This window comes from Cydia splendana, chromosome Z (genome assembly GCF_910591565.1).
Source record: "Cydia splendana chromosome Z, ilCydSple1.2, whole genome shotgun sequence".
NCBI lineage: Eukaryota > Metazoa > Arthropoda > Insecta > Lepidoptera > Tortricidae > Cydia > Cydia splendana.
This window is the reverse complement of record NC_085987.1, coordinates 27,623,879-27,648,656: the sequence shown is the minus strand read 5'-3', so window position 1 is coordinate 27,648,656 and position 24,778 is coordinate 27,623,879. Positions and strand designations below refer to the sequence as shown.

Here is a 24,778-nt window from a genome sequence, read left to right as displayed (position 1 = left end):
GGCGCTGGTAGGTGGGTAGTCTAGCGGTGGGAGCGGGCGACTTTCAACCCGGAGTCGCGGGTTCAAACCCCCGGCTCGTACCAATGAGTTCTTAGGAACTTATGTCCGATATATTATTTTTTGATATTTACCAGTCGCTTTTCGGCGAAGGAAAACATCGTGAGGAAACCGGACTACTCATCCTACCCATCGAGTTTGAAAAATACTATAGTCGCCTGTGCTGTGCTCAAGTCATAAAAAGGTCAAATACATTTTACGTTTGTGTTATCGATCGCATAATCCCATAAAACAAACGTACGTATTTTGCCGTTTTATGCGTAATCAATAATCATGCGTAATGGTACGGAACCCTTCGTGCTCGAGTCTGACTCGCACTTGGTCGGTTTTTTTACAGATTTAAGTTATTTTAACAAAAATAACGAAACATTAAACGGAAATTTTTGTTTGAAGTCCCGTAATGCCCCTTGACTGGTCTAATTGACCATTTTCACAATAAGCCTTGTGTATGTCGACTACCAGTCTGCATTCCTACCAGGATGTCAGAACAAACCGGAAACCTGCAACTCCGACTTGCATTCAGGGAAAAATAGAATGCCAACAAAAACTAAAATTAGAAACTAAACTCTGTCTAAGCTAACTTTGCACTGATTTCAAGATCAGATCAAAGTTAAAGACTGTCGTTGTATACGTCATATTGTCATAGAAATTTGACATGAATGATGACTTGTCGTTGCAAGTGCCATTATGCTGAGTTAGCTTGGTCCGAGTCTAAATTATAATTATTTATTTTGTTTGCACAATATACATACTACTCGAGATGAAAAACACATCAAATTTATACTGAGTCACATAAAATTATAAAATAAGTACTTAAAATAAATAAAATAATAAAAATAAAAATCATTTATTTCAGAAGACAGGTTCCGTAATATGGTTAGTAACTCTTAACTTAACAACTATGTTAGTTTATTTGTAAAAAGACAGGAGAAAAAAACCTTAAAATGTTTTGAAAGTTGTAAGATAAGTCTGCAACGATTTTGGTAGCGCACGGAGTGCAAGTGTTATTTTAAACGTCACACTTCTATTAAATTATGACGTAAGTATAGGTAAATAACACTTGCACTGTGTATGCTATCAAAATCGTTATAGGCTTATCTTGGTCTTAATCTATACTCAGGATGATTTGACTCTAGGCCAACATGAACTGTTGATCACTATTGGTTCATGTGGTTCTCCGTTCTCCTTAGTAGGCCTGCGCAACATATACTTAGGTACAGTCAGCAGTATAAGTTGCTAAGCGGGCGAGGTGTTTAAAATGATCTGGACGCGACTTTATTGTTAAGAGAATAAGAACGTGTCAAGGTAATTTTGAACACCTCGCCCGCTTAGCAACTTCTGCTGCTGACTGTACACGAGTATTATTATTATTTAAGAAAAGAAAATGTTACTTAAAAGTGTTACATAGTTATTGGCATGAATAACCTTGGTCCATTCCTATAGCCGCCTTTCATCCGCGTTGAGTCATTGATTGCTCATTAATGTTGCCCGCGAGACCGACGCGCACCGCGCACGCAGCAGCACAGAATAATTAATAGTACTACCGTACAGAAAGGAAACTTCCTACAAAAACGAAGTTTGACAGCGGTTCAGGGTCGAATCATGCTGTCCCTTTCTAATATATGGCACTATCCCTTTCGGCTATTTAGGGTTGTCAAAAATCAAGTGATTATGATTATCCTACCTGTGGTCGTGCACGCAAAAGGAAGTCAAGTGGTGCCAACCCTAATAATTGCTCGGAGCAATGCTGAGCCGAGCGGAGCCGAGTTTGACCGAAGTCAGGAGTTTCGCACCCCTGGCAGCAGTCGAGAGTCGAGGGGCAGCGACCGGCGCGGCACACGTGCAACTTTGCTTGAAGTAGGTTAGAGATGCGGTAAACGCTTCACTGAGTTGAAAAGATTGATTCATAATATTCATATCTTTCGCTCGCGGTGATATATATCACTCATTTCGCTCACTTCGCTCAGTAGATCTGTAGACTATATATTGTTTAAGATATGTGGGAAAGAGCGCGCAAGGAACACTGAGATAGATCAGCGACTGAGCGAGTTAAATCATCAGTGAGTTGAAGAGTGAGTGAGTTCAATCAAAAGATATATACATAGTTATCACTCACTCGTGAACGACACATATCTAAAGTAGGTAAACCTCTCAAGTTGAATTCGCATGTCTGACCTTTTTTATGATGGCAGTCGAGCCATATTGTAGGTACCTAAAGGTCAAACGTTTACATGGGACCAACGAAGTCAGGAATGAAGGCACGTTGTGTTGGTACAAACAGCAACACTCCTAACTGTACATCGGTGGACCATATTATAAAAGGCATAAGGTCCACCGATGTACAGTAAACAGTGTGTTCGATGGTACCCAGTGCTAAAATCTCTTCGCAATTAGGTATAATGACGTCACGTCAGAGCTGTGAGAGTGTATGAAAAAAAAAGATCACGCTGAAACTTTATGTTACGTTACGTTTAGTTGTTGTTTGTGATTGTATAATGTAATGAATGAATCTAATAGTATAATTTTAATCTCTGATTCTCTCTCATCGACTTAAATTTTAACTGGAGGTCCCTAATATAAGGCTTAAATTCGCTTTTCAAAATATTTAAATAGGTATATGGTTTGTTTACTTTTTCTATTAATTTTCCATCTATCCTAGATAGTAAAAAAAAAATAGTAAGTAATAAAACCTACCCCTATTGGGGACGGCAGTTTCAGCGTAATATTACTCGTAGCTGTGAGTATGATCATTTGATCAAGTATGATTTTCATTCTTATTCGGATCTGTATTCATATTTGTGTCTAATAAAATCAGTGACTATAGACAATATTCATTAGTTCATTACATTCAGATTTTTTTTAAAAACCTAGAGTTTTATACTTGATGGGTTTTTAATATTGTAGGTAGAACTATGGTTCATTCGGCCGAATGAGGTTAACATTTTGCATCGATAGAATTATTAACATGGGTCAAACAACCGAGTCACGTGTTCTTTGTTTATATTTTCTTAAGATCCGAACGAATGGCATAATATTTTTTTATTAGGCTGGTGATATAATATAAAGCACCATCAGATAATTATCGCAACCAGCATTGAGAATACTAGTGGCTATAAAAAGAACGCCTATTTCATTTCTTTTCAAGGTTTAGTAGGTCAGTGGCTTGGGTCGACCGCGCACCGCTTATGACAGTCATGACATAATATAATTATTACGCAACACCCTGAGGTTTCGCTATCTCACTCCTCCTTATCTGTTCCGTGCTTCACCGTCTCAGGTCTTGTAATACGTTTTGTAAGTTACATTGTTTTCAAGCAATAGGTCCATAATTGCCGTAGAAAATGAAGAATATGTAGGTTTCTGTGCTATTGTTATTATGGTCGTAACGTACAATGGCAGTATTTAGTCGAGTTCAAAGTTCGCCTCACTGCAATGCGTTGCGAAGATGCTTGACCTAGGCCTTAATAACCATTTCGAAAATAAGCATAATGATTTCTTAATAATGTCGCTTGTCCTTATATTCGAATACACTGACGGCCTTTTGATAGCAAAGTCTAATTTCCATTATTGATACCATCAAGCTGATTTGATGATGGTGACAAGAGGTGGCCATAGGAACTCTGTGAAAAAACAACGCAACCTAATTGTGTTTGGGGTTGTTAGAATTGTCTCAATGAGTAGGTATTAGTTGCGTCTGGAAAGATAAGTACAGTCAGTGATAAAAGCTGAGGTATACCAAACATGAAATTATTGCCAATAACTTAAATATTAAACAGAAAAAAATTACGTGCTAAGAAAGATACGCCCGTTTTGCTCGTAGGTTTTTTTTTGTAGGTTGCTGTTTTCGTACCAATCATTCCACTATATGTGGCTCGATACGCACATATAATACCTAGGTAGGTACTCGGTTTCTAGTTAGGTACCTAATATAGTATTTTATACAATCGTGATATAATAGAGAGTTTTTCAGTCGAGTACCGTGTTTAGGCAACGAAGCTTGCTGAGTTGCCTAAGTAAGGTACGAGATTGAAAAGCTTGATTATATCACTATTGTAGACAATACTTTTTCTACTAGTCACCAAAAATAATACTTTAAACTAGTAAAATCATACAAACAAACCAAACCAAAAGTATACTGAGCTAAGATTAGCGAGCAGCCGCGATACCTTCATACTGGTACGCGACCTGGCCGCCGCGCCCCACGCCCTACGGCGGGCTGGTCAACGACACCTTCTCGTAACTCATGAGGCCCTGGTACTTGCTCCGCGCTAAATTAAATTTTTAGACAGTTGTTTTCTCGATTTTGGCCACCGTAGCCTATGGAGACTAACAAGCAACACTAAGTGGTTTTCGTAGTCTATGGATGTTGCTATATTAAGGGTGACACATGCGCGTTTCTGACTTATGAACCAATTGTTTCTACTATACAACCTAATATAATTAATTTAAGCTATGGTTTTGTTTCGTCCTCTTGATCGCGGCGAGCTGTGATAGGTCAATTTCATTATAGTTGACTAAACTGTATCGAAATGAATATTATAGTTGAGTTGGGAGCCCATACATTAAAAATACCCAATTGCAGTTTGGTATAAGAAATCTTAATTCAAGAATTACAGTCGACTAGTAGAAAAATATTCATATTAGTTGAAATGACTATATCATTCCGAGAATTGCCAATAACTTGCAATATTGAGATTGCGTATGAGTATCACTGCATTTGCGAATCCGTTTACCGTCAGGCCTGTGAGCTACGTATGTAAATACTTAAAAATAATTTTATGTATTGCATAAAATTAGGCAAAACATAAAATTATGTCAACATAATAAATTGAATATGGTTTTAGACGACTATAGGATTATTAAATACACGTTTACATTGGTTTTTAAAACAATTTCTCAACTATAAAGTAGCAAAGAGAATATGATTTCTGTTACAACCGCACCCCACCCCCTGGTTTGCCAATAAAAAGGAACTACGAACTACTCTTAAACAAAACTGCCTACACTAAAACTAATAACTGATAAATCTTCGTGAAACTATGACGAATACCTATACAAGTTTTTGAATCGGTATACGTACTATTAAAATCAACACTCCGACTAAAATATTAAGTAATGTACTAATTACTAAATCAACAAGAAATCTACAAATTTATTAAGCCAGCAAGAACGATAATGACATATAGTTAGTAGATGTAGGCGAATCATCTGTAAGTGGTAGAGGATGCGGCAATCAGGTAAGGTAAGGTAAACGTACTGGTGCTCGACGCGGTACTAGTACATCTCATCTTGAAACTTAAGTCATTGACAATAGAGGTGTCGATGAAGATGTCATGTCGAGCACTAGTACGTTTACCTTACAATAAGTGCACATCAGTCCATCCGAACGGTTACCGAATTTGCTAAATGAGCTACGTGGTTAAAAATTGTAAATTTATTATATTTTAGAATGAGACTGACATTTAATAATTTCCAAACTAAAAACTTTCTTTATTTTTGTGCGCAGTGGAAGCAAGAATATCTAAACATTTAAAGTAAATAATAAAAAACATCTTGATAACAGAGCTTTTGTTCAGATATATTTGAAAACCTTGGGCGCTCTAATATCTGATGGCGAATGTACCCAATTTCCCAGAGTTTACTGAGAACTCCTAAGTTTTTGCGAACTTTCTTTGCTTGCACATGGGTATGTGGAGTCACTAACTCACTACTGCTCGCCAAGTTTAATTTAACTCTTACCATACTAAGCGCCACTTGCACCATCCCACTAACCCGGGGTTAAGCGGCTAAACCATTAACCCAGTGTCAAATTATAACTCCAGGTTTAACCGGTTACAGATGTAGTGCATAATTATTTTCCTTCGTATTTTCACGGAAACACACGAATTTGTTTTGCTATTTCAGTCAGTCTCAGTACAAAAAGTACTGAGGTTGACTGAAGTAGCATGACATATACGAACGTTTCCGAGAAAATACGAAGGAAAACAATTATGCACAACCTACATATATTATATGTAACCCCGGGTTAGTGGGAAGGTGCAAGTGGCGCTTAGTGTAAAAAGATCAGAAAATAATAGGAATATCTCCAGTCTCCACGATCGCGTCGATCCTAGATGGGGCTGAGGCGGGATAAACAAACATTCTTAATCGGATCTTCGATCACTCAATGGCTGTTGTTGCTATGAATATTTATGGGGCAAAATACACTAACTACAACGAGCGCTCAATCTATCGCAATTTAATTTGTGAGTACCTATTTGTGTAATGTTTCGCAAAGGGCTCCAATTGGACGAAACGTACACTTAGGTCTGTTACAATTTCCCAGCAATTTTCGTCCACCAAGTCATGGTCGACCTTAATCGTCTGCGCAATGTCTCGACTATTATCTAACGCGTGTAATAGATTTACCAGAGGCTAACAACCATCCATTTTGTTATTCGAACTATGCTCATAACTCATAAAACATTACTGGAGCTGAAATTCCGTGATAACTACAATTAGTGATGCACTAGAAACTTGTTACTTGGCGAGTTTGGTTATTTAGATGTGGTGGTTAGGTACTCGTAGATGTGATAAAGGCAATTCATACAACAAAACCAAAATTCAATAATCTATGCCCGACTATACTACGTCATACATGCCAACCGTTTTAGATCCCTAGGACACCTTAGAAACGAAAATTGAAAATTAAGATTTTAATTCCGTTACGTGCTTATTTTATCCAAAATTTATTTCATTTTTTTAGGGTTCTGTACTACTAAAGAAAAAAAAATTAATCCTTATAAAAACACTAGTTTGTGTCGTCTGTCAAAGCCACAATTTTCTCCGAAACTATCGGTCGGTAGTTGAAATTTGGTACACATCTGAAATTCGGTGACCCAAAGACGGATGTGTAACGTAAATAAGTGAAATGGGGCCACTTTTGAGGGGTACTTAATATAAAAATAATGTATTGCAAACTATATATCGTTTCCAAGCACATAGGCGTTCATACCTATCACAAATAATTTTAAGATAAACAGGTACTCTGTGTTAACTATTAGTAGGTATCTGGGATGATATTAAAAAAAGGTGGTTGGTTCCATTGCCCAATCCCCAACCCAACCTAGCTGATTTTGTAGTATAATGACAGTTGGATTTGTACTAAAATGACTTGTTAGATAGGACAGATTTGACATTAAATTGGGCAGTCGAACTGGGTCATCTGGGATATTAGCACTAGTAGTTCGCCCCGAAGTGAGAACTCGCGGTTTGCGACTGAGAACTTTTCTAGTAGGTAGCATTTCGTTTCTGTAAGGGTCGCAGTTTTAGCCTCACGAACCCACTTCTCTGATAGCAGTTCGGTTCTGTGAGGATTGCAGTTCGAACCTAACCAAAACCACTTTTCTAGTAGCATTTCGTTTCTGTATGGCTCGCAGTTCTAACCTAACCTAACACACTTTTTTCGGTTCTGTGAGGATCGCAGTTCAAACCTAACCTAACCCACTTAACGGCGCGTGCGGTGCGGTGTACGGGGGTTTGAGCGGGAGGGGCTAGTAAGTTTGGCATCATTATTATTATACCTACATTTTATGGTAGGTAATCATAGTGGTTTATTTAGCTTAGGTATCAGTGGTTTTCCGGGTCAAGGTCCGAGTCCGGGTCCGAGTCCGGGTCCAGGTCCAGGTTCAGGTCCAGATAAGAGTCCGGATCCGGGTCAGGTCTGGCTCCAAGGCCAGCTCCGTCAAAATCGAAATTCGAAATCGCCAAACGTGTAGTCATTGAAGAGTTCTCTTCTGATCATCATCAGCAGTTCCACTTCATCAAATGCGGCACTTTTTAATGTAAATTCTTGATTTTCTGATGAAAATACACAAATCTCTATACGTATGCCTTTAAGATTTGAGGAGTTCCCTCGATTCCTCATGGATCCCATCATCAGAACTGGGTTTTGACAAAAACGGGACCAATCTGTATGCATATTCATACAATCAAAAAAATAATTTTCAAATCGGTCCAGTTATGACGGAGATATGGAGTAACAAACATAAAAAAAATCACAATTGAATCTCCTCCTTTTGAGATTTGGAAGTCGGTTAATAAATGAGGGCGCCACTTTCTACGTAGCTGTCACATTTTTGACGTAAAATGCTTACACATGGCAACAATTTATTATCTGTCAAGCCATTTCCGTCAGTAGAAAAAAAGCGGCTAAAAAATGTAGGCGCGAAGGATTATCGTCGCATAGAAAATTTGAATACCGCGCCTTTTTCTACTGACAAACTTGTTTAACCGACTATAGTATGGAAATTTTAGAGTTCCATTTTATTTAATTTCTACTATTTTATGTCCCACTATAGGCGTCGGCAAGGGATCAAAAATCGCGTGGATATATTACAAGGTCTGTGGAGCCCTTAACTGATACTGTATCTGTCTGTGGCCGAAATATTTCCTGTCAAATGTCAAATACCTATATTATGTTTATTTTTATCTTACTAATTATTTCAAAATGGTAAATTTAAAAATGATATTATAAAAGTGCAAGCCGAGCACTTTCATTTGATACCAAACTCGACCATACTTTCTTGCAAAAAGATGACCAGAATAGCAAGACCCCTCACAAATAGCTTTTTAGCCTTCTAAGCTCTTCTAGCTCAATAACCCCTTGATCGAGCCTTCTCATAATTTAATGACTAAAATATAATGCCCTCAACTACACGTTTACCCAATTTCATCTAAATTAGAACAAATTTACTTAAGTTCTTGAGTATCAACTATCCTCTGATAGTTCAGCTTAAAAACATCGAAATGCCGGGACGTGCCCCTAGACAGCCGCGTGTCCCAAGTCGAATGTAAGAACTTCGTTCGCTTCGCTCGCTCGTTCGATAAAGTTTTAAATGCAATGCAAATATACTATTAAATGGATAAATATCTGGGAAATCAAGCTTTGCTCGGAAAACATAATAAAAACTCAAAAATGCACGTTTCCCCAGAGGTAAGACCTAGCTAGATCGATTTTTCGCCCCGAAAACCCCCACTTACAGCAAATTTCATCGAAATCGGTAGAGCCGTTTCCGAGATCCCCGAAATATATAAATATATATACAATAATTGCTCGTTGAAAGGTATAAGATATGTTTAATATATATACTGACTTAACAAAAATGTAACAAATAATGTTAATAAAAATGTTTCGTACCCCTGTGACATTCACTACAATATCATCACCATCACAAATCCATAACGCAACTTTAGCAAAATACAGTGGAACTGTGGTTCCAAGTCAGTGTCTGCCAGAGCGCAGTGGTGATAGCGCGCGCTCCTGTCGAGCTCTCACACTTGAAGGAATACCCCACATGTGAGTACGACTGTACATAAAGTGAATATTGTATTAGGTAGTGAAGTTCCATGTAAACATTTATTTAAAACGCAAAAAATACACGCTGTGCGAATAAGTGCGTTGCGATAGTGTATAATAATAAGTTTCCAAACTTTAACAAAAGTAAGTTTTATAGGTACTTCCAATCTTAAAAATACATATAAACAAACGTGATCGTCCTTTTAATATTTTTTGTTGTTTGATAGGTATCTATATAGAATAATTTTATAAATTAAAATAAAAATTTTCTAGACGTTACTCTTTTTATCGGAAATCATCACATTTGAATCGGAAGAGATGTACGAAGCTTAAAATACACTTAAAATGACTAAAAGTAAAACTTTAACCCTCCATAAGGCAGAGGGAATATATTTACCACAATTATTCTGAACTACATACCGAAGGTACCTATAGGCAAAATTAAAGAAGGATGAAATAGGCGCAAGTCGTCGAGTTGCGGAAAATCGCCCGAACTACAATACAATAAAGAAGGATAAAATTATGTTGTTAGGATTTTCTCCTTTTTTTATATACGCTAGCAACTGACATATTTGAAGTCGGTGCCAAACTAAATAATTACCATACCAGTCAATAATATTCATACCCCTTAGTAGGATAATAATGGACAGCTTTCTTACTTTTTCCGAGTCCGACAGTGTGTTGACGCTTTTATGATTTGGCTTGGAAACTTGGAACCGACTTCAAACATGTCAGTTGCTAACGCATATAAATATTTCAATTTATCCATTTTGAAGTCAGTTTTTTAAATTAATTATCTGTCTCCTTATATAATACTCATGAAAGCTTCATAATATATGAAGTGAAATATCTCTCTAAAATATAGTTTTCTTTTCAGCACACCAGCTGGTAAAGGTTCTCTAGATACCTTCAAAACTGATGAGAAAGTTGCATTTAATCCACAAGAGTGGCAAAATAGTAAGAAAATATTCTGAAAATATTCACCCTTTGTTTGACATAATTAATGAAAGTCATAATGTAATGATTGTCAGATTATCATTAGTCATAATTCTGAAATCGTTAACTTTTCAGGATTTTTGTATGGTTATCCTATAGATAGGTTAGGTTAGGTTTGTTTTATGGCAATCCTGAAAAGTTACGTGTTTCTGAGATAAACCAAATTATGACTAAGGAAAATGTGGACAAACAATACATTATGACTTAAAACTTTATGGGAAACAATAGAGACCCATTTTGAAATGACAAATATTTAATGACGTTTATTTGGATTTGATTCGTAATGTTTTACAAATTTTTTCGGTATGCACCTCCACTTTGCCTATCAGTACGTACTACATATTAGAAAAGCTCAAAGGTAAAAGTCAAAACGCAGTGACCGTCCCCATTCTTCGCTGGATGCGAGTAGTAGGTAACATTATTTAAAATATGTTGACACTATTTAACTTTCGAAAATTTCCCTCTGTCTTGTAGGATCCACCATCTCATCCACCAGTGGATTTAACAGCATGCTAAAGTTCACTGTGATCCAACCTTGGTATGTGTGGATGCTGTGATACTTGCATCTCTTAATACCTATGCTCCACCAGTAGAAAGAACACAATTAACCGCAGTAAGTGTTTCTTTTCCAAACACATTTCCTTCACAACTTAACTAGACGGAGCCCCGCATAGGTTAGGTTCGTTAGGTAGCTTCAGATGCCCGAAGGGCAAACCGCCCAGAAATAGGAGCCCGTGTCTAGTTAAGTTGTGAAGGAAATGTTTAAATTGTTCGATCCACTGGTGGAGCATATTCAAAGATGCAAGTATCACAGGATCCACCTACCTAGACTAATAGTGGATCACACTGAAATTTAGCGTGCTATTAAATCCACGAGACGATGGATCCTACAGGACAGTGGGGAATATTTCGTCGGGTAACAAGCAAAAGTCACTAAGTACTATCAAACAATTAAAGTAACAATGCATTTATTACACTTGTAACACGGTTTATTGTCCAATAATTTCAATGGTGTTAGTTAGTGACTTTTGCTTATCACCCGACGATTTATCAAGCAGCAATGTACCTACTGCATACATTACGAGACATAACTTTACATGACATTACGAGATACGAGATTTTTATAGTAACTGCCAAATAGCGTTCACAGTTACTTTGAAAAGCTGGTATCACCTAACTTTTATGTTACTTTACATTGCGGGCCGAATTATTTTGTATGGTAAATATTTTCAATGTAATTCTAAGCAAAATTAATCTCAATATACTTCTTAGGTCATAAATTATGCTAACCACTATTGAAATTACACACTGTAGATAGGCATCTACTCATCTAATACTTGGCATTTAAATGATTAACAAGGGAGCACGTGGGTTTATCTTGGATTATTCATGTCTTTTTCGAATTTTGAAGATGCCATAAATTTCGTTAACTTTCCTATATTACGATGTCATGGCATGTTATGTCTCGTAATGTTTTCAGTGCATTGCTAATCGGTAAAATTTTAAAAATGAATTATGGGGTCATTATTAAACGTAACTCAAAACTCGTATTGGATTTACACACTGTATATCAGTCGCTATTGTAAACGGTTTTTATAATTAAATCAGCCGAACAATTGAAAACTGTGACAATTCAATGTCATGTCGAATATTGTTATATTTTATTCCGTTGTTTCAATCATGTACCAAATATCAATAATAACATGATAACAATCAGTGATCGTTAATTTTCCAGCAATTTTGGTGCAGCATTGTTGGTTAAAAGCATCTGTGTGCCGTACTCTAGATGGAATAGATAATTAGGGTTAATAACAGTAATATTAACCTTAACCAATCCTCTCCCCAGAAAAAAATTGAAGAAAATCCTTAATTTTTACTATGCTGCATTAATATTTCACAACTACTCATTAAGTATGTCACAAAATTCAAAATTTGACAACATCCCTTTTGCAAGACAATATGCAATTATGCAGAACCGTTAAAGTTCGTTAACAACCAGATACGTACTTCATTAATTTCGTACGTAATTTATATATTAACATCCGACTACGAACAACGGGCCAATTTGTGACCAGGAGAATCGAAGGCGTGTGGCCTAAAATAATAGCACACAACAAATTTTCACGTCTAGGTATTTTCGCATTAAACTTTATAAATACCTACCGGTAGGTGGGTGTTTGATTTCACTTGAAAGACAGTACTATCTGAGCACCCTAACCTTTATCAAGATCAGTAATACAAAACAAACATTCTATTGTCGCGAAACTAAGTACTTACTTTTGGTACTTGTGTATCCGGAAATTGGGGACGTTACTAAAATGTCAAAGTGCCTAAGTATTTAAGTATTACTATTTAAGTATTACTTTATTAGGATGACCTTTCTTGTTTAAACATATTTGTACAAGTCTTCATGGTCGTTGTTTCCTGTGAACGCATATTATTTAAGCATGTTCGTAAAACATAGGCAGTACCAACATCGACACGGGAAATTTGCGCAATTACAATTGTACATCTTTTGATTTTTCATTTATAATAGAGGTACGAGTACGGAAACAATATAGGTATAATATTTCACAGGATTACGGAGAGATAGTAGAGCACTCAATAGTAAATGAGTAGTTTGAACAGACTTCAAAATTACTCAATTCCGTTAGTTTCCAATAAATTTGTTACCTACTTTATTTCTTAACACCAAAAATCGTCCACAATTTTATTTCGATGTAGGAATAATCACCCATAACATTTATACAAATAGAGCCACATATGTACATATGTATATATGTAGTTATTAAACTATTAATTTTTTCAAAACTTTTATAACGTGATCTTATTAAGCATGTATATGAGAAGGGCTCTAGAAAGCGACAAAATTTTACGATAGTTATTTATACAATTTTTTTTCGTTTTCAATAAAGAAAGGACTTCGAGAAAATTTTCTTAATTAACAATTGCCTGACTTGTTGAAAAAATAACTTTAAGATAAATTTCTACAAGTAGTACACTTGTTGCAAAATTACATTGGCCCTAATTCAGAGTCTATTTTCAAATTGATGTTTAATAATTATTTACTGATCATGGAGGCGACAGCCTGGCTGAACAAGTAAGGAACACTGCTAACACTTAAAACACTAAGTCAGATGTCAAAACAGTGCCGCAAATAACAAAAACCGGCCAAGTGCGAGTCGGACTCGCACACGAAGGGTTCCGTACCATTATCTATAAAAACGGTCACCCATCCAAGTGCTGACCCCGCCCGACGTTGCTTAACTTCGGTCAAAAATCACGTTTGTTGTATGGGAGCCCCACTTAAATCTTTATTTTATTCTGTTTTTAATATTTGTTGTTATAGCGGCAACAGAAATACATCATCTGTGAAAATTTCGACTGTCTAGCTATCATGGTTATCGTGAGATACAGCCTGGTGACAGACGGACGGACGGACGGACAGCGGAGTCTTAGTAATAGGGTCCCGTTTTACCCTTTGGGTACGGAAACCTAAAAACAGGGCCGGGGCCGAGTCGGAGCTTCAGGCTCTTCGTTTTCTATGGAAAGCACCACGTGATCACCGATCATTGGATCATCAATCAATTTTGATACAACATTTTTTTCTTTTCAATTAATATTTAATATCTTTAAAATTATATTTAATGTTACGTAATCGCTTTGCCACGACGCGCGCGAAAATGAGGCGTTCTAACGGGGCTGTGTTCAGCGTTGAATATAATGTATGAATAATGGAGATACAGTTCTGCAAGTATGGAATGTTTTATTCAAAATATCCTCCTCTTTTATAATATTAATTTTGGTTTTTTAAATAATAATACTTCTTGAGATATTGGGGAAATAAAAAATATCTACTCTTTTCCCCCTTTTTTGTTTATAACTTTTGATATTTTGTGTGTGCTAATACACGCTTCGAATACATTTTTCTAGGCATCATGACGAATTTAATGAGGTATCACACGTATTTTTAGGAGTAGTATCTCTATTTTTCACCGTTTTCAGTTTCTCGAGTAGGCTATATGTACATATCATCTGGAAACTGTTACATAAGATCCCTCCATTATTTCCTAATATAGAACAACATAAAAACATTTTACAAAAAAAAGAAAACCGACTTCAAAAAGGATGAAATAAAATATTATCCTTTTTAGGGTTCCGTACCCAAAGGGTAAAACGGGACCCTATTACTAAGACTCCGCTGTCCGTCCGTCCGTCCGTCTGTCACCAGGCTGTATCTCACGAACCGTGATAGCTAGAAAGTTGAAATTTTCACAGATGATGTATTTCTGTTGCCGCTATAACAACAAATACTAAAAACAGAATAAAATAAAGATTTAAGTGGGGTTCCCATACAACAAACGTGATTTTTGACCGAAGTTAAGCAACGTCGGGCGGGGTCAATACTTGGATGGGTGACCGTTTTTTTTTTGCTTTTTTTTGCATTATGGTACGGAACCCTTCGTGCGCGAGTCCGATTCGCACTTGCCCGGTTTTTATTTTTAAGTCTATGCGTTATCAACTGATATGTTTGAAGTCGGTGCCAAGTCAAATTTAGAAGCATACCATGATTTTTTGGTGCGTTTCGATAAGGATGTACCTACGTTGGATTGCCTTACACGACGACAATGAACGTACTTTCTGTAGGTACAGTCGACGTTAAAAATATGTTTACACTTTTCGCCTTATTACAAAGGAGTAAGGTCATCATCATCATCATCATCATATCAGCCAGAGGACATCCACTGCTGGAGATAGGCCTCCCCCAAATAGTGCCACAATGACAGGTCTTGCGCCACTCGCATCCAGCGGAAAGGAGTAAGGTGCAAAAGTGTAAACTTATCATTGACAACGACTGTACCAAAGTACACACCTCAGAACACACGATCAATCCTTCTTGGCGCAGTCCGTACCATGTTTGTCGGCACATTAGTGTAAATCCAATGCATTTTTTTGCCGTCGTATTTTTAAAAAAGCATTTCTTACTAATGCTCGAACAGTCTATAGCACGCAAGTGTGGGATTGGGACTGAGTTATTTCCGGTTCCTTATCCAGAGGACTACATTTCAAAATATACCTACAACAATTCAAGGATGTTACCTTCTTGCCAAATTTCACCTAAAGCGGTTCAGTTGTTTAGCCATGAAAAGGCGACAAAGAGGCAGACAGAATTACTTAGGTACACATTTATAATAGTTATAGTACAGTTCTAATGGGATTTATAGCCATAAAGCTGATTATTTTTGACTGGTATTGTTACTACTTGGCTTGGCGCCGACTTCAAACATATCAGTTGGTAACGCATAGACTTAAAAAAGGATAATATTTTATTTCATCCTTTTTGTAGTCGGTTTTCTTTTTTTTGTATAATGTTTTTATTTTTCCATTTTTAGTTTTAACGCATTGTTAAGAGCGCGTCGCATGAGTGAAAAACAAGATCATGTTTAACACTAAATTCGTGTAGCTATTACTTTAATAAATAATTAAATATGTAATCAGGAATTTTCTCTAGTCCGTCTGGGAAATTATAATTCCTGTCACTACACTAAATCCATCCTCCGCCCCGCCACTGACCCAATCCCTCAACCCCCCGATCACTCAACCTCACAGCGCATCAACCTCTGATCCAGGAACCCCTCGACCCTGAACCAGCAACCCTTCAACCACCATTCCCCGACCCCTTAAGAGCCAACGGGAGTGGTCATTTCTCCATACAAACGTACTCCTCGTTTTCCCCCGTGGTTTTTGAAGCTAGAGCAATGATTTTTTCAACACAGATTAATATTGTCAATATCTGTGTCGGACCGTTTTGCTTTTTTTGATATTTTTGTTTTTTAAGGCGCTAGAGCCCATCAAAAATGGCCAAAAAGGACTAATTGACTATGCCGCAATGAGAGGCGTGGCATTCAAAACTGATATCAATTAGCCAAAAAAGCAAAACGGTCCGACACAGATAATTTCATAATCATTTAGATTTCCAAATTTGGTTACGATTGGTTAAGTTTTGGAGGAGGAAACAGAGGAGTATGAAACCTCGATTTTTGAGATTTTTACGCAGGATTTTTCGCCTTGTCCTTATCGCACTACTTTTAGGTGCCGCTTCCGTTAGCGAGACGGGTATATTTACCTAAAATATTTAAAACTCAGCTCCTGTTTCGTCTTAATCCCTGACCCCTTAACTCCTAACCTTAACCCCCGATCAGTAGCCTTACCAGCTTACCACGAGTTTGACATTGATATATTCGCTAGCGTGTGTGTAACTTACTTTCTATGCATCTCGCTCGTACTAACATATTAGTGCGAGCGAGATGCATAAAAAGTAAGTTACGAAGACGTTAGCGAATATGTCAATGTCAAACTCGTGGTAAAGCTACTGATCGGGGGTAGTGACAAACTCATGGTAAGGCTACAGTTGCACTGCATCCAAAATTAAAATTGGTGGTTTTCGGAAGCAAATGCTCGAGTTACTTTAGAAAACACCGAAATCACTTTACACGTGCCTTTAAAAATTGAGGAGTATTCCATCATCAGACCAGAACCAAAAATAATACGGAAACACCTTGGAGGTAACCTCTTCCAAACAAAAAAAGAATTACTCTAATCGGACTACGGATGTCGGAGTAATCGGTGAACGTACATATAGAATTAAAAAAAAAAGATAGTCACAACCGAATACAGAACCTCCTCCTTCTATGAAATTGAAGTCGGTTAAAACTATCAATCAAGCGCGAATATAGGTACTCGAACAATAGCCGTTACACTGTAATCAACTGTAAAACGTATTTCGTAAAATAGCGCGAGGTCCCAATGTTAAAACTTACATAACATAAAAAAATTATAACGTTGCAAAAGCTACTCGACCCAGTATCTTGTTACTCAACGTCAGGCGAGACGACACGAGTGGGAGAGCAGCTTGGCTACTCGGATATCGCTCGCCTAAGGGACGAGCGGGCCGTACTTCATAAACTTGCTTAGGTGCCGACATTTTGATAAACCAGTTTAAATTTCATTTAAGTATAATAATTCTTGTCTTGGCGTCTTTCAAGTTTCAAGACTCAAACAAGTAGTTTTGGTAGGCTGGAGTGACTGCTAGATTCGTAGCGACAGTAAAGATTTGCGGATTTCTTAACATGCGGTTGCGTACCATGATATTATCTTACGCCGACGGGCGTGTTGAGAAACGCAGTTGCCGTCGGGAACTCGACGGATGACTGATGTTTTTGTTGCAACTTTTCGATAACTCAGGTATTCACAATAGGTAGTGTGACATGTCTGGTCCTCAGTAACATTTTATATTATGCTAAGGTTATTGCATTAATTTATTGATTATGAATTTACGATCTATACTTTATTAATAAAAGTAGGTACTCTTCACTGACCTAGTTCGGTACTTATTTAGTCTGACTCTGTGTAGTGTCACTCCTTGAGAATCAAAATGTCACTATAAAAATTCAAGATCCCACCCACACGACATTTATTTATTGATTTTTTATTCTCTCTTTAGCGATAAGAACGCCTGTTGTCTGCCTCTATCTTTAATCAATCGTCTTTAATAAGTGGTATTTTTTACTGAGGTATTCCAATAAAAAATATTTTATCTATGGCTTATTATTAACCGGGCAACTAAAATATGAAACAGGAACTTTCACTGGGCTTATAATAATATAATTTGGCTGTGCATTAATATTTTCGCACCAATAGATTTATATTAGCCTCAAATTTAAGCATCATATTATTAAAAAACTGGCAGCAAAATCAAGCCACCCAAAAAAATATAGGGAACTTGAATTGATAGGTTGGCATCTAATAATAAGTTGGCAACTAATATTGTAAAGCGATCATAAAATTTGGTTGTTTATATATTTTGTACATAATCAGAATACCTAAGATACCTATAAACATAAGCTTTAAATACTCCATTTTTAAATAATTTAAATTTAAACATTTAATTTGACAAACTTTAAATTGTCAAATTTCTTAATCCACAAAACACCACAAATTTATTTACGTATAATATACTTATAGTTGAAATTCCTAATCATGAAACACCTAATGACCATTATACCATTAGGTCTTTAAATTTTTAATTACTAATTTCAATAGTTACCACGTTCTGCCAGAGTCAAAAGATAGGTGCGACGACGAGCGAAGCGAGGAGGAGCGTGTTAGGTTGACCGTGTAGTGACAAAACAAAATATTTTAAAAGAACTTCATTTTTAAATTAATAGATAGCCGTTTTCTTTTTAAAATGTGCTTCATAAATAGTCTCCAATATAATAATTCAGTTGCCAAATAAATATTAGGTACCTGCCTAAAAATAAACAAAAGCTGTAACGGCATTAAAATACAACTCACATTGATATATTTTAAGGCTCCGTTTTAGTTGCCAAACTATTAATTTTAGTACCCATATCTATTATTTTAAACTACCCAAATTCGATTAATTAGTTGACCGGTTAAATACGTGCCTTTATCTATCTATCTCTATAAAAAAAATGCAAGGTAATATATTTTTTTCTTCTTTTCCAGAAAAACATCAAGATGTCACGGAGACTGACGAAACGCTATTTGTTACCCGCCGACGACTACCAGTGTAAGCTGTCGGCCGAGACGCAAGCCATCGCGGCGGAGCAGCTGCGGGAAACCGAGAGCTCCCGCTCGCAAGCGCTCGCCTCGCTGCGGAGCTGGATCGAGCAGAATCCCAAGTTCATGGCCATCCGGCTCGGTAAGTTCCACATAGCAACGAGGACCTGCACATTTATTGGCGGGGCGTGGCGTACATAGAATAAAATATGTATAAATTAACGATTGAGTTGGTACTTAAATTCCAAGCTTGCCATAATAACTAGCCGCTAAGACAGAATTGGCGTCCTTGCATAGGCAACTCACTGTGGTTAAAAAGATGCATGTACCTACTGATATTTAATAAACACTCGTTTTAAACATCCTCCGGCTTACGCCGGTAAGCGTACATATTTCAACTGGACTTTCATTTATAAAATAAACATTATAAAATAGCAAAAATCATGAGTGTCATGACCCGTTGTTAATAACCATAATCGCCTAACACTGTCTTTATTTCCTTATGTTAGAAGTACTAGGACGAAAATGTATATGAAACTTACTTCAGTCGATAGCTTTTAAGTAAATCTTCATTATTGCTTGTCCTTTTATCGATACGTTAATTTTTTCATTCATCATTTGATGAATTCAACATTTTGCCTACTAAATTACACCCTACGCGGCAATACCTTGCGCCTATTCCTCAGCGATTAGGGTCAAAATATATGTGTATATTAGATACGTTCGCCGCCTTTTACAAGCTTTTATTTAGTTTCACCTGACCGTTGTCTGTCGGTCTGTAATCAAATCTCGCAAGTTAAATTTGATCCACTTCCTGGTTTCCGATTGAGCTGAAATTTTGCATGCATGTATAAATCGGATGACAATGCAATATTATGGTACCATCGAGCTGATCTGATGATGGAGACAGGAGGTGGCCATAGGAACTCTGTGATGAAACAACGCAACCTAATTGTGTTAGGGGTTTTTAGAATTGTCTCGATGAGTATTAGTTGTCTGTCGTAAAAAAAGTACAGTCAGCGATAAAAGCTTGTACCAAAAATGAAATTTTTGCCAAAAACTTATTTATTACAAGCTTTTATTTAGTTTCACCTGACCGTTGTCTGTCTGTAATCAAATCTTGCAAGTTCAATTTGATCCACTTCCCGGTTTCCGATTGAGCTGAAATTTTGCATGCATGTATAAATCGGATGACAATGCATATTAAGGTACCATCGAGCTGATCTGATGATGGAGACAGGAGGTGGCCATAGGAACTCAGTGATGAAACAGCGCAACCTAATTGTGTTAGGGGTTTTTAGAATTGTCTCGATGAGTATTAGTTGTCTGTCGTAAGAAAAGTACAGTCAGCGATAAAATCTTGTACCAAAAATGAAATTTTGGCCTAAAACTTATTTTTACAATATATAACTGGGAACAATAATAGGCCTTTACCTTCAGTACACCTGCATGAAATAAGATCTTTTTCGACCAAGTGTGATGAAGTAAGTAATGGGTGTACTTAGGTTAGGTAAGTTGTTTATTACCTCAAGTTAACATGTCATACTCATTTGGTTTCGATATTTTTAGATGCAAACTATCTTCTCCGCTTTCTACGCACGAAAAAGTTCAGCGTACCTATGGCCCAGGAGGCCATCGAGCGGTACATTCTGCTGCGTCAGTCTTGGGGTATTGCCTTCAACCAGCTCGACTACAAGCTGCCCGTCATGATGGAACTTATAGACTTGGGGTATGAGTTTACTTTTTTAGCTTGTGATTTTGTATCGACAGGTGACTGGAAGAGAATAAATACACAAGCACTACAAAGCCGTCTATAAACAGACGCCTTAAGGCCTGTCCAGACGCGAACAATTTTTCGCCAATCTGATTAAATTGTCCGATCAAATCAGGTGGTGCGGATGCAAACGCCAATTTGGCTACTTTCACAAATTTTAAATTTATGGTGATATGAGCGATCTAAATTTAAAAAATGCCCCGATACGCGAATAGTAGCGTCACAAATTGGTGTTCTTGCGTCCGCAACCCATTTTATCGGTAATACTCGTATCGGCCATAATCGGCCTCTCATCGGCGGTTGAATTCGGCGAGCCAAATTGGCGTTTGCGTCCGCACGGCCTGATCTGGATACTACTCTTTGCCGTCTGGACCAGCCTTTATTCGTGTTTAACATGAGAATTCATTTTTTTCTTGAGAAGTGCCAGAATTTACTATTTAAAACAATTCCTTATCAACAATTTTAAAATGTCTTTATGTTTCAGGTACATATTTGTGAGCCCTTTCAAAGATAAGAGTGGTCGTCGTGTTATCATATACAGGCCTGGTAGATATTACCTAAGACTATCCTAATATCACCAGTTATGTTATTCACGTAGTTTATCTTCATCACATAATATTAATAATTATTTTTGTATTCACTATATCATATCGATATTTAAGTACCTACTGTGGCAGATAGTTTATTTATTATTACTTATTCATAAGTAATGAAGTGTTCGTATATGTATTGTTCAGTTCAGGAGTTTTATGAAACTGCCTGAGTCGGATTTCATAAAAGGCTTGTTACCTCTAATAGCTGTCTGCGTGTATTTATAACCAGTGATCGTTAATTTTCCAGCAATTTTGGTGCAGCATAGTAAAAATAAAGGATTTTCTTAAAATTTTTTCTAGGGAGAAGATTGGTTAAGGTTAATATTACTGTCATTAACCCTAATTATGTATTCCACCTAGAGTAAGGCATACAGATGCTTTTAACCAACAATGCTGCACCAAAATTGCTGGAAAATTAACGATCACTGTTTATAACAAATGTGGATGTTAATAGGGATAAGCAAATAGGCGTTACAGGTAACAGGCCTTTATAAAATACTACCTACCCTTACAGGTTTTTACGTTTTTCATATTTAAACAAATCATACACCTTACCGGACCAACATCTGCTTCTGGTATTTATGGAATTCGTAAGCAGTTTTACTAGAGGATACCCTATATCGGCACGGCTACGTACCGATTGACCGGACAGGTTATACAGACTATACAGTTATGAAAGATATATATTATACCTAATATATAGCCCAATATGAAATAGAATCATTCAGCTTTGCTCGGAAAACATATAAAAACTCAAAAATGCGCGTTTTCCCAGAGATAAGACCTAGCTAGATCGATTTTCCGCCCCTGAAAACCCCTATATAGCAAATTTCATCGAAATCGTTAGAGCCGTTTCCGAGATCCCCGAAATATATATATATACATACAAGAATTGCTCGTTTAAAGGTATAAGATAAGATACAAAAAACGATTAATATAATATGTATATAAATTACACACTTCATGTAGAGTCGGTTCACGCTTATATTACATGCCAAGTGCTACGACAAGCATGGAGCTTATAGGGATCCTTTATATATGCATTATTGCTCAAGTTTGTGCAAAGTTAGCATGGTCAGAGTCTAGATACATATTGTACATTGACGTGGTTCGACACTCGAAATAACGAGCAGATTAAGTATTTAAACAAATCTAAACTAAACATCTATAGCATGCGGCCCGATTCGAACTTTAAGATACGTCAGTTAGGTAATAGATCTAGGAACGATATGGATCAGATATGTCAGTGTCAAATGTGACGTCTCTTCAAACAAAAACGTCACATTTGTCACTGACACATCTAATCCATATCGTTTATAGATCTATTAACTGACGTATCTTAAACTTCGAATCGGGCAGTTACTGTCATTTGTTACTATTATTTCGAGCGTTCGAAACCGGTTAATTGCTTCCTGTGGTTTGTAGTCGTTTCCATAAGAAAACGACTACAACATTTTTCGCTTGCACCTTAAAATGTAATGCAAAATAGGTGCAAATAATAGCTTTACGTCCATTTGTCTTTAGATTAATATGTATTTAAATGACTTAATTTACTCTCACTGCTTTTCACCCCATTAATAGAGTCTGTTCAGAAAGAGAAGAGTCGTGGAATGTATTGGGCCCCGTACATTCCACGACTCTTCTCTTTCCGCACAGATTCTACCCATTAAATTGCAGCACAAGTGGATTATATTGACTAAAACATGGAATAGTTCGTACCGATAATGATTTCTTCCAATCTTGATATGGTGATGTGTTCGTAGGTGTATTCGATCCTTATAAGTACACAAACCAGGACATGTGTCGAGTGATGGCGATCTGCTACGAGACCCTGATGGAGGACGAAGAGGTGCAGGTGCGCGGGCTGGTGCACTACGCGGACGGCGGCGGCGTCAGCTTCCCACACCTCACCCTCTTCACGCCCAAAGAAGCAGTTCGAATTGTCAAAAATGGAGAGGTAACGACATCGACATGTCCTGCTATCATACCATCCTTAAATATATTCTGGGGTCATAAAATACTACGCCTACTGGCTACTGCAATGCATCTATAAGCTAGTGAAATCACTCATAATGAAATCATTATGATTTTTGGAATCCTTTCGATATAGCAATGAGTTATTGATTATAATAGAGTATTGAGAATCCGAGTTGACTCGTCATTTATGGAGGCGTACAGCGCCATCTAATTTAGGTATCAAATTCGAAGCACGAAAGTGTTTTAGACTCAATTTAACACATCTTATTCAATCAATGTATCTTTGGATGCTATATGTATATGTATAAATGCGCTAGTAAAATTAATTTACTGTAGGTACTTATTAAATACAAGTCAAACGGCTAGTTAAAACAGAAATGTAATTTCAGAGAACTATCCCGATGCGACACAAAGAGATCTATGGAGTCAATGTACAATCAACAATCAAATTCGCATTGGACTTTGGAATGGGATTAATATCTGAAAAAATAAGAAAACGAGTAAAGTTGTATACATCACCCGAAGAAGTAGAAATCGATAAGAAGCTGCTACCACAGGAGTACGGTGGAGAAATGCCTATGAAACAGATGATAGGTAAGTTTATTACAGCGACGAACAAACCGTAATTCGTTAATGAATTTATAATATTAACATACATTTAAACAACAATCTAAACAGTGCTATTTCATTTGCAGAATTATGGAAGGAGGAGCTAGCAAAGCAACGCAACACATTATTGATGAACGACAAAATGGCGGTTCGGCTCGAGCTTTATAGCGAAGCGGCGCGCGAGGGCGCCATCTCCGCGCTGCGCGCCGGCGCCAGCACCTGCGCCGGCGCGGACGCCGTCGGCGACGCCATGCGCGGCCTCACCGGCAACTTCAGGAAACTCGAGGTCGACTGACACCACTCCTACCTTACTGATACCTACTTCAGACTGAACTTAGTGAATCTTGAACAATCTCATTGTTTAGTTTTGTATATAACGAAATTATTGATGAGTACAATTCGTAAGCATGCTTTTTTTCTATGAAAACTATTGAATTTATTGTTAAGGGCAGTTTTACTGTGTTTTGATTATTAGTATTATTACCATAATAGTTGATTTAATTAGTTGTTAAGTTTTGCCTATTAGGTACGTTTATTTTAGAATACATTAGTTTAATTGTATTGTACAATTTAATTACCTTACATGTGTGGGATGTGAAGGATAAAATATGGTGAGAATTACTTACAAGATGTAAAATAAAAACTTTACCAGTTATTTTGTTATTATTTATTAAAAAAAACTGTTAACTACCTATATGGTATAAATCAATACAAGATACGGATTATCGCATCGTCACTTTTATGCATAACAATGGTCAAACATAAATGCAACTATTTACATGGGTAAAGATAGATACCCACTGTCTTCTTTTAAAAACTTATCAGAATCCTGGAGGTAATTTTTATTAAATC

At 36.9% G+C, this 24,778-nt stretch overlaps 1 protein-coding gene across 1 annotated transcript; it reads left to right on the top strand.

The window, feature by feature from the left end:
- The first annotated feature begins 9,262 nt into the window (after window positions 1-9,262).
- On the top strand, window positions 9,263-24,575 carry LOC134804847 (retinaldehyde-binding protein 1-like). Its single transcript, XM_063778128.1, has 7 exons — window positions 9,263-9,394; window positions 18,920-19,115; window positions 20,543-20,702; window positions 21,232-21,293; window positions 23,104-23,297; window positions 23,707-23,911; window positions 24,013-24,575. The coding sequence occupies exons 2-7, from the start codon at window positions 18,932-18,934 to the stop codon at window positions 24,219-24,221; spliced, it is 1,014 nt and encodes a 337-aa protein (XP_063634198.1). The 5' UTR covers window positions 9,263-9,394; window positions 18,920-18,931; the 3' UTR covers window positions 24,222-24,575.
- The last annotated feature ends 203 nt before the right edge of the window (window positions 24,576-24,778 follow it).

What these genes read in the sequence shown, in the direction of transcription:
- LOC134804847 (XM_063778128.1), top strand. Translation starts at nt 18,932, where the DNA reads ATGTCACGGAGACTGACGAAACGCTATTTGTTACCCGCCGACGACTAC. An exon ending in GTTCATGGCCATCCGGCTCG is followed by an intron (nt 19,116 to 20,542) that starts GTAAGTTCCACA and finishes CGATATTTTTAG; the next exon opens with ATGCAAACTATCTTCTCCGC. An exon ending in ATGGAACTTATAGACTTGGG is followed by an intron (nt 20,703 to 21,231) that starts GTATGAGTTTAC and finishes TTTATGTTTCAG; the next exon opens with GTACATATTTGTGAGCCCTT.